General features: G+C 39.2%; 1 protein-coding gene across 15 annotated transcripts in view; it reads left to right on the top strand.

Annotated features, from left to right (window-relative positions):
• The window catches only part of SPECC1 (sperm antigen with calponin homology and coiled-coil domains 1), a 228,951-nt gene that overhangs the window by 163,954 nt on the left and 50,277 nt on the right, over positions 1–14,720 (top strand). For 12 of the 15 annotated variants that reach the window (XM_054689431.1, XM_037494121.2, XM_037494123.2 and 9 more), the window contains 2 exons: positions 1,980–2,125; positions 3,268–3,371. In XM_054689431.1, the coding sequence (XP_054545406.1) occupies positions 1,980–2,125; positions 3,268–3,371 (250 nt within the window). Of the gene's footprint in view, positions 1–1,979; positions 2,126–3,267; positions 3,372–14,720 lie in introns of those variants that run through there. The other 3 variants (XM_037494117.2, XM_037494120.2, XR_008549693.1) reach the window with 2 other exon arrangements.

The following is a 14,720-nucleotide window of genomic DNA, read 5'->3' as shown; positions in this document are numbered from 1 at the left end:
TGAAATATTGTCTTTAGATATTTGAAGGCAGAAGTACTGGGAATTGATTCTTATAACTTACCTATTTTCTTGTGGAGTCTAAATGAGTCTTCCTACTTCATTATTTGATGTTTTGAGTCAGATAAATCTAATTAACTGAAGGGAATACCTCAACAAAATGTAGAATTTTCCATTTCATTCTTCTTATATTGTCAAGGGATGGGATAAAGTTGAATTTTTAAAGATGATCTTCCTTTTTGGGATGCCCTAAGTTTTGGCAAGGCCATCAGGTAGTGAGCCATGTAATGACTTCTAAGAAAGTCACACACACTTTGTTTCTGACCTTCCCGAGAGTGACTAGGTTAGAAATAGATTTCTTTTCTGCTTGTGCCTAACGTGATTCATTCTCTTTCTGCATATTCTGTACCTGCTTTATAGTTATAACGCAAGGAAGAGAACTATAAAGACCACCCTCCATTCAATTAAAAAAATTATTTTAAACATAACCCCCTACCAATTTGTGAAATAAATGTCTGATGTTTTCTTTCAAAGAAGTCATCATTTTACTAATGTTTTTTTTCACCCAAAAGAAGAGCCTGTGGAGACAAAAATGTAGAACAGTGTGGTTTAAGTGTTTTACATTCTCTTTTACTCAAATTTATTCTGTTCATGTTAACTACAGAGCAGCAGAAGAAAGCCTAAAGAATTAAGGACAAGTAATTTCAACCCCAGAAGCTTATGAGTAGCTGGCCTAATTTCAAAAAGATCAGTAAATAAATATTTTAAACTTCCACTGACCTTATTAAAATATATTGCCAGAAATATTCTGTTTGAACCTTTCTCATAAATTACTCATCTTCTTGCAAAACTGCTGTGGCAATTTGATATAATAAAAAGAGCAGTCATTTAAATCAGAAGATTGGGAGATCTTGTCCTGGCTTATTCACAGGGAGATTAACTGACTTGTTAAAGTCCCCTGGATGAGGAAGCCGTACATGAGAGGACTGAATCAGATGATCTGTCCTTAAAAAACTCTCTGTAAGTCTGTGCTGAAATTTAGAAACCACACTAAGAACTTAACAGGAAAATTTGGGTGAGACTAGAAACTTTATCTCTTGTAGAGTTGCAGGGTATTCTAAAGTATTATTGCCATTCTCACTCTGGGAAGGCAAGCATTTCTTTGGCTGGCAGGATTCTGTTGTACTTAATAGAATGCAGTTGTTTTAAGCAGAAAGGTAGTGAATGGCTTTGCAGGGCTAAATTTATCAAAGGGCTAAAATTATCAAACTCTGGGCTGAGCTTCAAGGAACAGTGTCCAAAGTCACAATACAGAACTGGGCCACCAAGGGAGCTGCTGCTGCTGCCATGAATGGAGTCTTAAAGTCAGAAAGCTGCTTGCCCAGGTGAAGAGCTATCACAGTTACCAACTCCAGAAGCATCTTGTCTCTGCAACACTTTGGATCAACATAGCAAATGCACTTTGCCCTGCCATCTTACCCTACTCAGGTTTCTGATTGCTGGAACCCTAGTCACCTCTGAAATCTAGCTGCAGAGCAAGGAGTCCTGAGAGTTCATCCTTCTAACCTCTGTATGCTAGATAAGGGTTGGAATACATATTGACAAGCCAATCCCTAGTATCCACCATGGGCAGTAAGCTAAATATTTCATAAATAGCATTTGTATAGTGCTTTCCTTTTTCCTTTCTTTAAATACAGTTTATAAAGTAGAGTCACATCCTTTTTATTTAGAGTTAATGTCAAGTCACTATACATACACTTTTATTATTTGTAGCTATACCCAAGAAACATCTCTGATAATAATGGTGATAGAGTACTTCATTATTTCCTAAAGATGCAAAATTGATAGAGTAAACAGGATTTTAAATTTGGAACTCATCGTCCAGATTTGTTTATCTCTCTCCATGTCCTTTATTCATCTGTGTCTCTTTCCCTTGGGAACATCCTCCACTTTTTCAATGTGATTTGCTCTTTACTATGCAGACCTGTGAATGAAGACTCAGAGCCCTCTGAGGCCGATGCTCCTGGCCGGTGGCACAGCATTTATGTGAACAGAACATCTCCAACACCTTCTGAGTCAGCAACCACCGTTAAGTCACTTATCAAGTCATTTGATTTGGGACGCCCAGGTATTTAATCCTTTTGTCTTATAAACAAAACTGCAGAATCATAGTGTATCCCCACATATCAAACTTGTCTCTATTCCATATAAGTCCCAATTTGATAGAACCACAAGGGCTCTTTGTAGATCATGACACATGCAGCCACTTATATACAAGAGATTTGCTGCAGCTTGGCTAAAGCCCCAGTGAGTTAAAGATGGAACTTCTGGGTAATATACATCTTTCTTTCGTACCTCTTCTTTCCTTCCATTTCCTGCTTTTCACTTTCCTCTAAGTCTTAGCTTAAATTTAGCTTACTACTATTAAATTTAGCTTACTACTATTTGCTTTCTCACTCATCTCATGAGAATTACCAGTCGGTCAGAAATTTCATCTCCTAGGAAACTAGGTGTGAAATCCCAGCATTTGGCTTTCTTGTTGGAACTCTGGCCATCCTCATCTTATGACATGCTGTCAGACTTTTTTCTGCTTGGTCTTGCATGTGATCATTTGTACTGATGTGTGATGTCTGATCTTAGTACATTCCTAGATTTTTCTGGAAATGGCTGGCTGGCTCACAGTTTGCCTCAGTCTGTTGTTATCTACATGTGTGAGAAAAATGAATATACTTACATATATGGGAAAAATACACACATAGAATAAATAGAATGTGCATCTATCCACAATAACAATGTATTTCTTCCCTTGGCTGCAAAAATATGCCCCTTGTATTGGGAGACTGGAGAAATAGCTAATCCTAAAATGTATCTGATTATCTCTGCTAAAATAACCTACAGTAAATTAGATTAAGATTAGACTACAAACAGTGAAAGATATGAAAGACCAGTGAGTACATTTAGCCCATGAAGATGGGAATAAATTAATATAATGCAAGACAGTGCCTAATCCTTCCTGTATAGGCACCTCATTACATACACATTCTCTTTTTCCTCACATCCCACATTTAAGACCAAGCCCAGTTTAGTTTAACATCTTCCTCTCATTCCCCCGTTCAACACTGATCCAGAGAAGAAAAGGATAAAAAAGCAAACAATACTTTATAAGCTTCTTGAGATACTTTTTTAGTCACCAAAAATGTAACAAATAAGAGACTATTGTTTCCTATGTTGAACTAGAATAACTGTAAATGTTTCCACCTCTGTTCTCAGCAGGTGGAGCTGGACAGAACATTTCTGTCCATAAGGCCCCCAGAAGTCCCCTCAGTGGAATACCAGTGAGGACTGCTCCAGCCGCTGCTGTTTCTCCAATACAGGTATTGGCAGAGCCTCGCATGTGTGGCTGGCAGTGTCTTTTGATAACATATCTTATACTCAGTAGACAAAAGGAAAGTGAAAACCAATTGATTTTTTTCTTTTGAGATACACTGAACATAATTTTTAATAAATCATTTTAATTTAAAATAATGATAATAAAAAAATCATTAAAAATGACATTTTGGGCCTCCCCTGGTGGCTGGCGCAGGTGGTTGAGCACAGCGCTGTGAAGCAGTCCGCAGCCTCTGCAGCGCCGGTTCGATCCCAGCCAGCCGGCAAGGGTCCCACATGGCAAAGCAGACTCTCCTGTCTCGCCCGCTGCTCCCCTCAGCAGTGTATTTTGTCAGTTTGCCTGTTCTGTTCCTGTTCTGTCTCTGGTGAATCCTCTCACCCTCCTGCACATCTGGCCTGTACCCTGATTCTTGTGTAAATGAATAAATAAATCTTTTTAAAAAATGACACTTTTGGTACCTAATAAAGATCCTAAAAAGACTGTCAACATCATACAATGTAATCACTCTCCTTGTTTGCCTTAAGATGGCACCTTCAAAGTCATCAGTAAAATTAATGATTCTTGGGCTTCCCCTGGTGGCGCAGCGGTTGAGAGCTGGGCTCTGGTGAATTCTCTCACCCTTCCGCGCATCTGACTGTACCCAGTGCTTGTATAAATAAATAAATAAATCTTTAAAAAAAAAAAACCCCTAATGATTCTTATAGACCCTTGAAGGTATTTTCTACCACCTTATATGTAAACCCAAATAAAATAATTATATATGATAATCATGGAGTTTATTTAAAAAAATTAAAACAGATCCTGCCTCATTTTTACTCATTGTTATTGAACTGTAAACATCAGTTTGCTGGTAAATGATTTACTAACTGCCCTTTACTTGGGGAGAGGGGAAGCCCCAACTTGTAGTGTTTGCCAATTTCTGTGGTGTAAATGTTCCAAATTCAAGCCATTTCTGTCACATCAGGGAATATGGAGGTGAGAAGAAATGTGGATTATATAATATTTCTATACAGACACAGTTGTTATAAATAACCTATCCTATAGTAAAATAATTTGGAAGTAGTAAGGTTTAAGAATTACTTGTGCTTTTAATATAGTTTAATTTATGGTGTTTTAAAGCTTCCTTGCAAAATCCCTGAAGATGTAACCATTGGCCTTTAGAAGCTGAAGCACAGCAGCTACAATACTGGTTTATAATTCATGTATAGTAAAGTACGTACCTCCTAATATAACTTGATTTTTTCCATATCTGTACACCAGTGTAACCAACAATAAAATACACCATTCCCATCATTGTAGAACACCCCTTCTTGCCATCACTCAGTGAGTAATCCCTTAGAAGTAACCATTATTTTGACCTCTGTCACCATGGATTAGTTTTTTAAGATCTTGGACTTCCTACAATAGAATCACATAATATCTTTTCTTTTATGTTTGGTTTATTCTACTCAACATTACATCTGTGCAATTCATTGATGTTGTTATAGCAGTTTGTTCTTTTTGCTGTATAATGTTTCTTTGTATAACTATATCTCAGTTTATCCATTCTACTGATGGTTAACATTCAGAATATTTTCAGTTTTTAACTCTTGTGTTTATTTTAAAAGTATGTTTTCCAAAAAGTTTCAGTGCAGAGGAAAAAAAGTCAAGAATCTTTATTCCCTAGCCCCAGAAATAACTGTTGTTTTGGAATTGTTGTGTATCCTTCTAGATGTTTTTCTTAATACATAAAAATAGAGGGAGGAGAGAAAGAGTTTTATAAATTCAATTATGCTACATATTTTTCCGACTCTGGCTCATTTCACGTTGTCATTGGAATCCCTGAAGGCAAGGATTTTTTAAATTTGTTTGGCTTGCTGTTTTATCTCTTATCTAGAATAGTGGCTGTTACATAGTCATATCAAGGTGAAGCGCCATAAATATTTGTTAATTTAGTGAAGGAGTATATTAAAGACATCTTTAAATGTTAATATTTGGAGAAATAATTCACTCTTTTTAAAGACTATGTAATATGCAATGATTTATTAACTACACCTTTATTGGTGGTGATTTAAGTTGTTTTGAATTAATTATAAAGACAGTACAGTAAACTTACATCTATAAACTTTTGCCCACTTAAAAATCTATATCTGTAATGAGATTGTATCATGATTTACTTGCAAATGTCAGAAATCACTCTAGCTAGTTCAGCAGAAAGGAATTTAATACATGGATTTTGGTATAGGGAAGAGTGGGGAAGGAAGAAGGCTCCAGTCTGCACTGAGCTTCTGGAAAATGTTCCTAGATGTCAAAGTTGGTTTATTAAAGGAATTTCTGTTTCTGCCAGAATCAGGAAATCTTTGTGCACGTTTAGGACTACCACCTCTGTCAAGACCCAGGACCAGCTTTAGGACCACACTGCTACAGTTCAGTCCCTGCCAGTGCCTGTGTCCCACCTGATGACACTCATAAAACTAAGCAGCAGACCCTAGACCTCTCTCTATTCCCTGCCAAGAAAAGCAAATGCCTTCACATCGTGCTTGCCAGAAAAGCTGCAGAGGGACAGGCTTGACCTTCCTCTATCTGCTGGACTTTTTGAGGATGGGTCTGTTTTTACAAGACTTCTGTCAATTGGTGAACCAAGCATTAAGGGATTCTAGAAAATAGACCCTGTAATTTTCCAGTCATTTATGATTTCAGCAAGTCACCATACAAAGAGTTTAGAATGGTTGAGTGAGCTAAGCCTGAGATCTGTCACAGAGGTTCCTCAAAATGGAAAATGGATTACTAGAAAAGGAAATGGGTTAGCCCTGGCCTGGGATGTTGGGAAAAACTTGTAGATACTACTACATGGCCCTTTAGTTTACACTCCCACTCACAGTATATTGAATGCTATTTCCCCAGAATTTTGGCATTCTTTAAAACTTTTGAGGATGGAGTAAGTAAACAATATCTTGTTTTAATTTATTCATCAGTAAAATTGAGTGCTTCTTCATATGTTTATAAGCTATTTTTGTCTCTTGTATGTGGGCTGTCCATTTATATGCTTTTCTTGTTTTCCTTTGAGTCCTTGGTATTTTTCCTTTTTGTAAGACATTTTGATGTATTGTGCTTTTTACATGTTTGCATATGGATTGATGCTATTTTATTTATTATCTTTTAACTTGATGTATCTTCTGTTGAAGAGCATTTTACATTTTTGAGTTCCGTGCTTTGTGTTATGACTTTAAGAGTTTTGTTTCCTGCCTTAAAATGTCTTTCTACCTATTAGAGTATAAAAATATTTTTATTTACCTAGAATTCTATAGTTAGTGAAAATACCCTTGAAAGGTGGACACAAAAGAAAGATGCTTTCAGTCAAACAAAAACAGATTCTGCTACCAGCTTACCTCAGTAAAGGGACTATTAAAAGGAGCTCTTCATAAAGTCAGTTCTTTTAAAAGATTATTAAAATTGATGAATCTCTGCAGTACTGTTGCAAAGGAAAAAGGCATAAATTGCCTCTATCAGGAATCTTCAAAGGGATGCATCACTTAATATCTCATGGACATTAAAGCTATGATAAGAGAATATGATAAATTACTACTTTGTGTTAATAAATTAGAAAATGTTGATTAAATTGACAAGATCCATTTAAAAATAACTAAAGTGCTTTAAAATAGGTAGTAGAAAAATCTTGAGTCTTAAATTTAAACCTTTCCTTTAAAAATCTTTATCAGGTCCGGGCCTCCCCTGGTGGTGCAGCGGTTGAGCACTGGGCTGCGAAGCTGCCCTCAGCCTCTGCAGCGCCAGTTTGATCCCCAACCACTGGCAAGGGTCCCACATAGCATGCAGACCTCTCCTGCCGCACCTGCTGCTCCCCTCAGCAGTGTATTTTGTCAGCCTGCCTGTTCTGTTCCCCACTCTGGCTCTGGTGAATTCTCTCACCCTCCCTTGCTTCTGACTGTACCCAGTGCTTGCATAAATAAATAAATAAATCTTTTAAAAAAATAAGATTGTGAATGGGACAGGGATGGCCTGTATTATCACTTTTATTCAGCAAACCAACTTCAAAAGCAAGATTTAAAATACTCTTGGGGGGGGGGCGGAGCAACATGGCGGCGAGGAGACGCTGCGAGTAAGATCTCCCATTAAAAAAAGTTAATAGGGAGGAAAAGCGGCAGGTCCCAGTGAGAACCGGGACACGGAAGATAAACAGACGACTCCAGCAAACTGCCCGAAGAAGAAAGTGGCCATAAAAGAGGACCAGAAGAGAGGGAAGCGCAGAACCCTGCTCCCCTCCCCCGCCCACAGAGGCGGCACTCTCCGACCCACAGAGAGGAGGAAAACAACAAACTAAAACTGCCAACAAGAACAAAGGACGCAGCAAGCGGGACTGTGAGTGGAAAGGAACTATTGCAGCCACCACACCCTGTGAACGGGAGCTGTGGAGAACCCCCGCAGGATCCGCCGCGGAGGTGAGCTCCGGGCGCCATTGAAGAGAGCCCCGCACAGGAGGAGACCGGCACCAGCACACAGCCCCGCCGCCCGGTAAGCCTGCGCGGAAAGGCGGTGCGCCGGAAAAACAGACGCGGAGCGGGATTGCGCGGGGAAAGCGGCGCGGATTGCGCGGATTGGATCGCAGCTGCCCAGGTCCCCACGCCTGCGACCTAGGCTTGCGGGGAGACGACCTAGGCTTGCGGGGAGACGCGCGGAGGCCCTCCCGGAGTGAGCAGGAACCAGGCGCCCAGGCAGGGGAGCGGGAGTCAAAAGGCGCCATTCCCGCGCCACTGATCTGGGCTACAGCCCGCGTCCTGGAACTGAGGGCTTTGGAACTGAGACCCGGGGCACGAAATTAGGGGCGTGGGTTCCCCACGACGGTGGGGCACAAGGCAGACACAGCACCCCAAAGCCGTTGAGGTGTACCCTACCATCCCTGCTCTGCTCCCTGTCCCACTGGGTGGAAAATCAGCTCCCCAAGGGCTCTAGGAGAGATCTCTGGCGCCACCTAGCGACTTGAAGCCAGCACAGGCTCCTGAAGGAGCTAGTGGCCAGCTGGGGAGTTAGCCCACGCCGGGCCCCTTCCGAACAAGTAGTCTGAGCCCACAGGGAGAGCGAGCACCCACAGCCAGGGCAGACCAAGCGCACAGAAGAGTGTGCCTGAGACCGGACGCCCAGGGAGTGTGTCCCACATCACATTATAGAATAGGGACATTTCTTCAGTAAAGACTACCTGCAGAAGGCTTCCTCAGGAGCTAGAGGTGAGCGGGGGAAGTTCGCCCACGCCAGACCCCCTCTGGCCTGCAGTCCAAGCCCAGAGGGGGAGCAGGAACCCACCGCCGGGGCAGACCAGGCGCACAGGGGAGTGTGTTCCCACATCGGCATTTTAGAACAGGGACCTTTCTCCAGTAAAGACTGCTTGAAACTGACAGATGACTCCTGGAGGAACCAGAGGGGAGCAGAGAAGCCCACCCAAGATGCCGGCCAGTCCCAACTACACAGTGTCCCAACGCATACGGCAAATTAGAAAACAGACAGTAGGGAGGAGAAGAACCACACGCAACCTAGCAACTCTCCAGAGAAAAAGCACACCACAAAAAGAAAACCAGCCCCCAGATGGCAACGACAGTAACTTGGAAGAACTTCTGAGCCTTCCAGAAAGAGAATTTAAAATTGCCGTGATTAAAAAACTGACAGAAGTCATAAAGGAAAACAATGATAAGGGAAAAATAATCAACGATCAGAAGAATGAAATTGAGTCCCTAAAGAGGGAAGTAAAAGAAATGCAGGAGATCAAAGAATTAGTGGAAGAACTAAAGAATTCTGGGAAAAGCAATGAAAGCAGATTGATGAAATGGAAGAACGAATAAGTACTCTTGAAGACACAGAAATAAAAAGAACCAAAACAGAAAAGGAAAGAGAAGTACGAAGGAAAAAGAATGAAGAAAGACTTCGGGAACTATCTGACTCCATGAGGAAAGGAAATATAAGAGTTATAGGAATACCAGAAGGAGAGGAGAGAGAAGTAGGAACAGAGAAAATATTCAAAGAGATAATTGAAGAGAACTTCCCAAATGTGAAGGAGGAGCTGAAAATTGATATACAAGAAGCAAGAAGAACACCAAACTTCCACGACGAAAGGAAAAATACAGCAAGACACATAATAGTAAAGCTCCCAAGAATCCAGGACAAGGAAAAAATAATGAAGCTGGCAAGAGGGAAGAAACAGATAACATTCAAAGGAAAGCCAATCAGGCTGACATCAGACTTCTCCGAAGAAACACTACGGGCAAGGAGAGAGTGGAGGGACATAGTCAACAGACTCCAAGAAAACAGATGCCAACCAAGAATACTCTATCCCGCAAAGCTCTCCTTCCTCTTTGAAGAAAGAATATGGACTTTCCCAGACAAACAGAAACTCCGGAATTTCATTGCAACTAAACCCCCACTCCAAAAAATACTACAAGGAGTCCTAAAGCCAGAACCTCAGAGGGACGAATAACAATGAAAGAAGGCCAAAAAAAAAAAAAAAGTTATTAAAAGAATAAATAAATAAAATCAAAGGAAAGACAAACACAATGGCAAATACAGATGTTAACATATCAATATTAACTCTAAATGTAAATGGACTAAACTCTTCAATAAAAAGACACAGAGTTGCCGCCTGGATTAAGAAACAAAACCCAACCTTTTGCTGTCTCCAGGAAACACATTTAGCTATAAAAGATAAAAATAGGCTCAAAGTTAAAGGATGGAAAACAATCCTACAAGCAAATGGACCAAAAAAGAAAGCAGGAACAGCTATACTTATATCAGATAAAACAGATTTCAAACTCAAAAAGATAAAAAGAGACCCCAATGGTCACTACATTATGATCAAGGGGACAATACTTCAAGAAGAAATAACACTCATTAACATATACTCACCAAATGAAGGAGCACCAAAATATATCAGACAACTGTTGTCCTCTCTGAAAACAGACATCAGAGAAAACACATACGTAGTGGGAGACTTCAACACACCACTATCAACAATGCATAGGTCAACAAGACAAAAAATAAGTAAAGAAACCAAAGCTCTAAATAAGGACCTAGAGCAATTGGGCTTAACAGACATCTATAGAACACTAAACCCCCAAAAAACGGAGTACACATTTTTCTCAAGCGCACACGGATCATTCTCCAGGATCGATCACATACTGGGGCACAAGACAAACATCAACAGATACACCAAGATTGAAATCATATCAACCATCTTTTCTGACCATGAAGGCATCAAACTAGAAATAAACCATAAAAAGAAGGCAAGGAACTTTCCTACCTCATGGAGATTAAAACCACACTACTGGAGGACCACTGGACTAATGAGGAGATGAAAGAAGAAATTAAAAAATTTTTTGAATTGAACGACAAGGAGGACACCAATATCCTAAATGTATGGGATGCAGCAAAAGCAGTAATAAGAGGAAAATATATAGCAATAGAAGCTCACATCAAGAAACAAGAAAGAACTCAAAGAAACAACCTAATCTCGAAGCTCAAAGATCTAGAAAAAGAACAACAAAAAAACCCCAAAACCAGTAGAAGAAAAGAAATAATAAAAACCAAAGCAGAAATAAATGAAATTGAAACTAAAAAAACAATCCAAAAGATCAATGAAACCAAGAGCTGGTTCTTTGAAAAAATCAATAAAATAGACAAACCCCTAGCCAGGCTCACAAAGGAAAAAAGGGAGAAAGCACAAATAAACAGGATCATCAATGAAAGAGGAGAAATCACAACGGACACAGCAGAAATCAAAAGAATAATCAGTAACTACTATGAACAGTTATATGGAAACAAGTTTAACAATCTAGAGGAGATGGACAAATTCCTACAACTCTACAATCACCCAAAGCTAGATAAAGAAGAAATAGAACACCTAAACAGACCAATTACAATTAGCGAAATTGAAATGGTAATCAAAAACCTCCCCAAAAACAAAAGCCCAGGACCTGATGGATTTACAAATGAATTCTACCAAACATTCAGAGACGAATTAGTGCCTATCCTTCACAAACTCTTCCAAAAAATTGAGAAGGAAGGGACAATACCAAACACGTTCTATGAAGCCAACATTACACTAATACCAAAACCGAACAAGGACAACACAAAAAAGGAAAACTACAGGCCAATCTCCCTAATGAACACTGATGCAAAAATCCTCAATAAAATTTTAGCCATCAGAATCCAACAATGTATCCATAAGATAATTCACCACGACCAAGTAGGATTCATTCCAGGGACACAAGGATGGTTTAACATCCGAAAATCAATCAACGTTATCCAACACATCAACAAAAAGAAATATAAAAACCATATGATAATATCAATAAATGCTGAGAAAGCTTTCGACAAAGTGCAACACCCATTCATGATAAAAGCCCTTGAAATTCTTGGGATACAAGGAACATACCTCAACATCATAAAGGCCATCTATGACAAGCCAACAGCCAGTATCATTCTCAATGGTGAAAAGCTGAAAGCAATTCCATTAAGATCTGGAACAAGACAAGGATGTCCACTCTCACCACTGCTTTTCAATATAATACTGGAAGTCCTAGCCAGGGCAATAAGACAAGAGAAAGACATCCAAGGAATCCAAATAGGAAAAGAAGAAGTCAAACTATCACTATTTGCAGACGATATGATATTATACATAGAGAACCCCAAAAACTCCACAGAAAAGCTAATTCAACTCATCAATCAGTTCAGTAAAGTGGCAGGATACAAAATCAACACGCAAAAGTCAGTAGCCTTCCTATACACAAACAATAAATCCAAAGAAGAAGAAATCAAAAAAACCATCCCTTTCGTTATTGAAACAAAAAAAATCAAATATTTGGGAATAAATCTAACAAAAGAGGTAAAGGACCTATACAAAGAAAACTATAAAACACTGTTAAAAGAAATAGAAGAAGACACAAAGAAATGGAGAGATATCCCCTGCTCATGGATTGGAAGAATAAACATTATTAAAATGGCCATCCTTCCAAAAGCAATATACAGATTCAATGCTATTCCAATCAAAATTTCATTGTCATTCTTCAAAGAAATAGAACAATTATTGATGAAATTCATATGGAATCACAAAAACCCCGAATAGCCAAAGCTCTCCTGAAAAAAAAGAAGGGAATGGAGGCATCACACTCCCAGACTTCAAACAATACTACAAAGCCATAATCATCAAAACTGCATGGTATTGGAACAAGAACAGACATACAGACCAATGGAATCGAATAGAAAATCCAGAAATAAACCCACAGATTTATGGTCAACTAATCTTTGACAAAGGAGCAAAGACTATGCATTGGAGCAAAGAAAGTTTGTTCAATAAATGGTGCTGGGAAAACTGGGTCGCTACATGCAAAAGAATGAAGCTTGACCACTACCTCACACCATACACAAAAATCAACTCAAAATGGATTAAAGAATTAGACATAAGACCTGAAACCATAAAATATATAGAAGGAAATATAGGCGAAACACTACGTGATTTGCACATCAAAGACATCTTTACAGACACATCACCCAAAGCAGTGATAGTGAAGGCGAAGATAAACAGCTGGGACTACATCAAATTAAAGAGCTTCTGCACAGCAAAAGAGACAATAACAAAAACAAAGAGAAACCCCACCAACTGGGAGAACATTTTTGCACCCAACACTAATGATAAAGGACTGATCACAAAAATGTGCAAAGAGCTGATGAGACTCAACAACAACAAAGAAAATAATCCAGTCAAAAAATGGGCAGAAGAGCTAAAAAGAAACTTCTCTGAAGAGGAAATGCAAATGGCCAACAGGCATATGAAAAAATGTTCAACATCACTTGTCATCAGGGAAATGCAAATCAAAACTACCATGAGATACCATCTTACACCAGTGAGAATGGCACATATTAAAAAAACTAGCAACAACAAATGTTGGCGAGGGTGTGGAGAAAAAGGAACTCTTCTGCACTGTTGGTGGGAGTGCAAACTGGTCCAACCACTGTGGAAAGCTGTGTGGAGATTTCTGGACCTACTAAACATAGAGCTTCCATATGATCCAGCAATTCCACTCCTAGGTATTTACCCAAAGGACACAGAAACATCAATTCCAAAGAACACCTGCACCCCTATGTTTATAGCAGCACTGTTTACAATAGCTAAGCTTTGGAAACAACCCAAATGCCCAAAAATAGATGACTGGATCAAGAAGATGTGGTACATATATACCATGGAATATTACTCAGCATTCAAAAAAGATAAACACATGCAATTTGCAGCAACATGGATGGCGCTGGAAGGGATCATGCTCAGCGAAATAAGCCAAAAAGAAAAAGAAAAATACCGGATGGTCTCACTCATAGCAGGAATCTAGAAAACTTAAATAAGGGACCAGGAAAATGAATAACTATAAGAAAGTGAAAATCAAAATCAACAAAAAACTATGAACCAGAGACACTTTTAGGGGGGCAGGGGCGGGAGGGGAGGGATTGGGGTCAGAATGGGGGCGCTGCAATTGTATGGGGAATATAACAATAAAATTTATTATCTAATAAAAAAAAAAAAAAAATAAATATAGTTGATGAAAAAAAAAAATACTCTTGGAATTGTATGCCACGGTATTAGGTTTATGTGGGATATGGGTGTATGTTGTATCCTGATGAGTAAGTATGACGTTGAGTGGAGCCTCTAAAAGAAAGAATGCTCCAGAAAGTCTCAACACTGTACTCACATGTGCCAGGATAGTCTTTGCAGCATTGTTCATAATGCCAATATCAGTACCAATACCAATATTAATAAAGGATCAATCAAATAAATTGTGGTAATGGAGACAGCTAACATTTATTGAATGTTTGTACCAGACTCTCTTTTGATTCTGGATAGATTTTAACTCATTTAACCCTCCAACAGCCCTCTGGGGTAGGTACTATAAGTATTATTGTTGTTATATACATAAAGAAAATAAAGCATAGAGAATTAAGCAGCCCAGCGTCACAGAGCTAATTGGTACAGGCTGACTTCAGAGCCATGTCCTTACTTTCCGTGCCATGGAGCCTCTCTGTGAATCTATAAAGAGAGTGGATACTGCCCAGCAGGGAATAAGTGAAGGGCAGCTCCAGCCCAGGGTAGATATAGTAAGTGAAGAAAAACTTCCCAGATATAGTAAGTGAAGAAAAACTTCCCAGATATAGTAAGTGAAGAAAAACAAAAGAAACACAGTGTTCACACAGCATAACATAATAAAGCCATTTGTGTTTTAAACAGCATTTTTCCTCAGGAGTTTCCCTTTAGTTACATCACCCCCACTTGCATTCTGCAATGCTTTATAAAAAAAAAATTGTGTAAAAA

Source organism: Talpa occidentalis, unplaced genomic scaffold (assembly GCF_014898055.3).
Source record: "Talpa occidentalis isolate TD23 unplaced genomic scaffold, MPIMG_talOcc4v2.1 talOcc4.7, whole genome shotgun sequence".
Lineage (NCBI taxonomy): Eukaryota > Metazoa > Chordata > Mammalia > Eulipotyphla > Talpidae > Talpa > Talpa occidentalis.
Note: the sequence above shows the minus strand (reverse complement) of the source record. Positions and strands in the feature narration are given on the sequence as shown.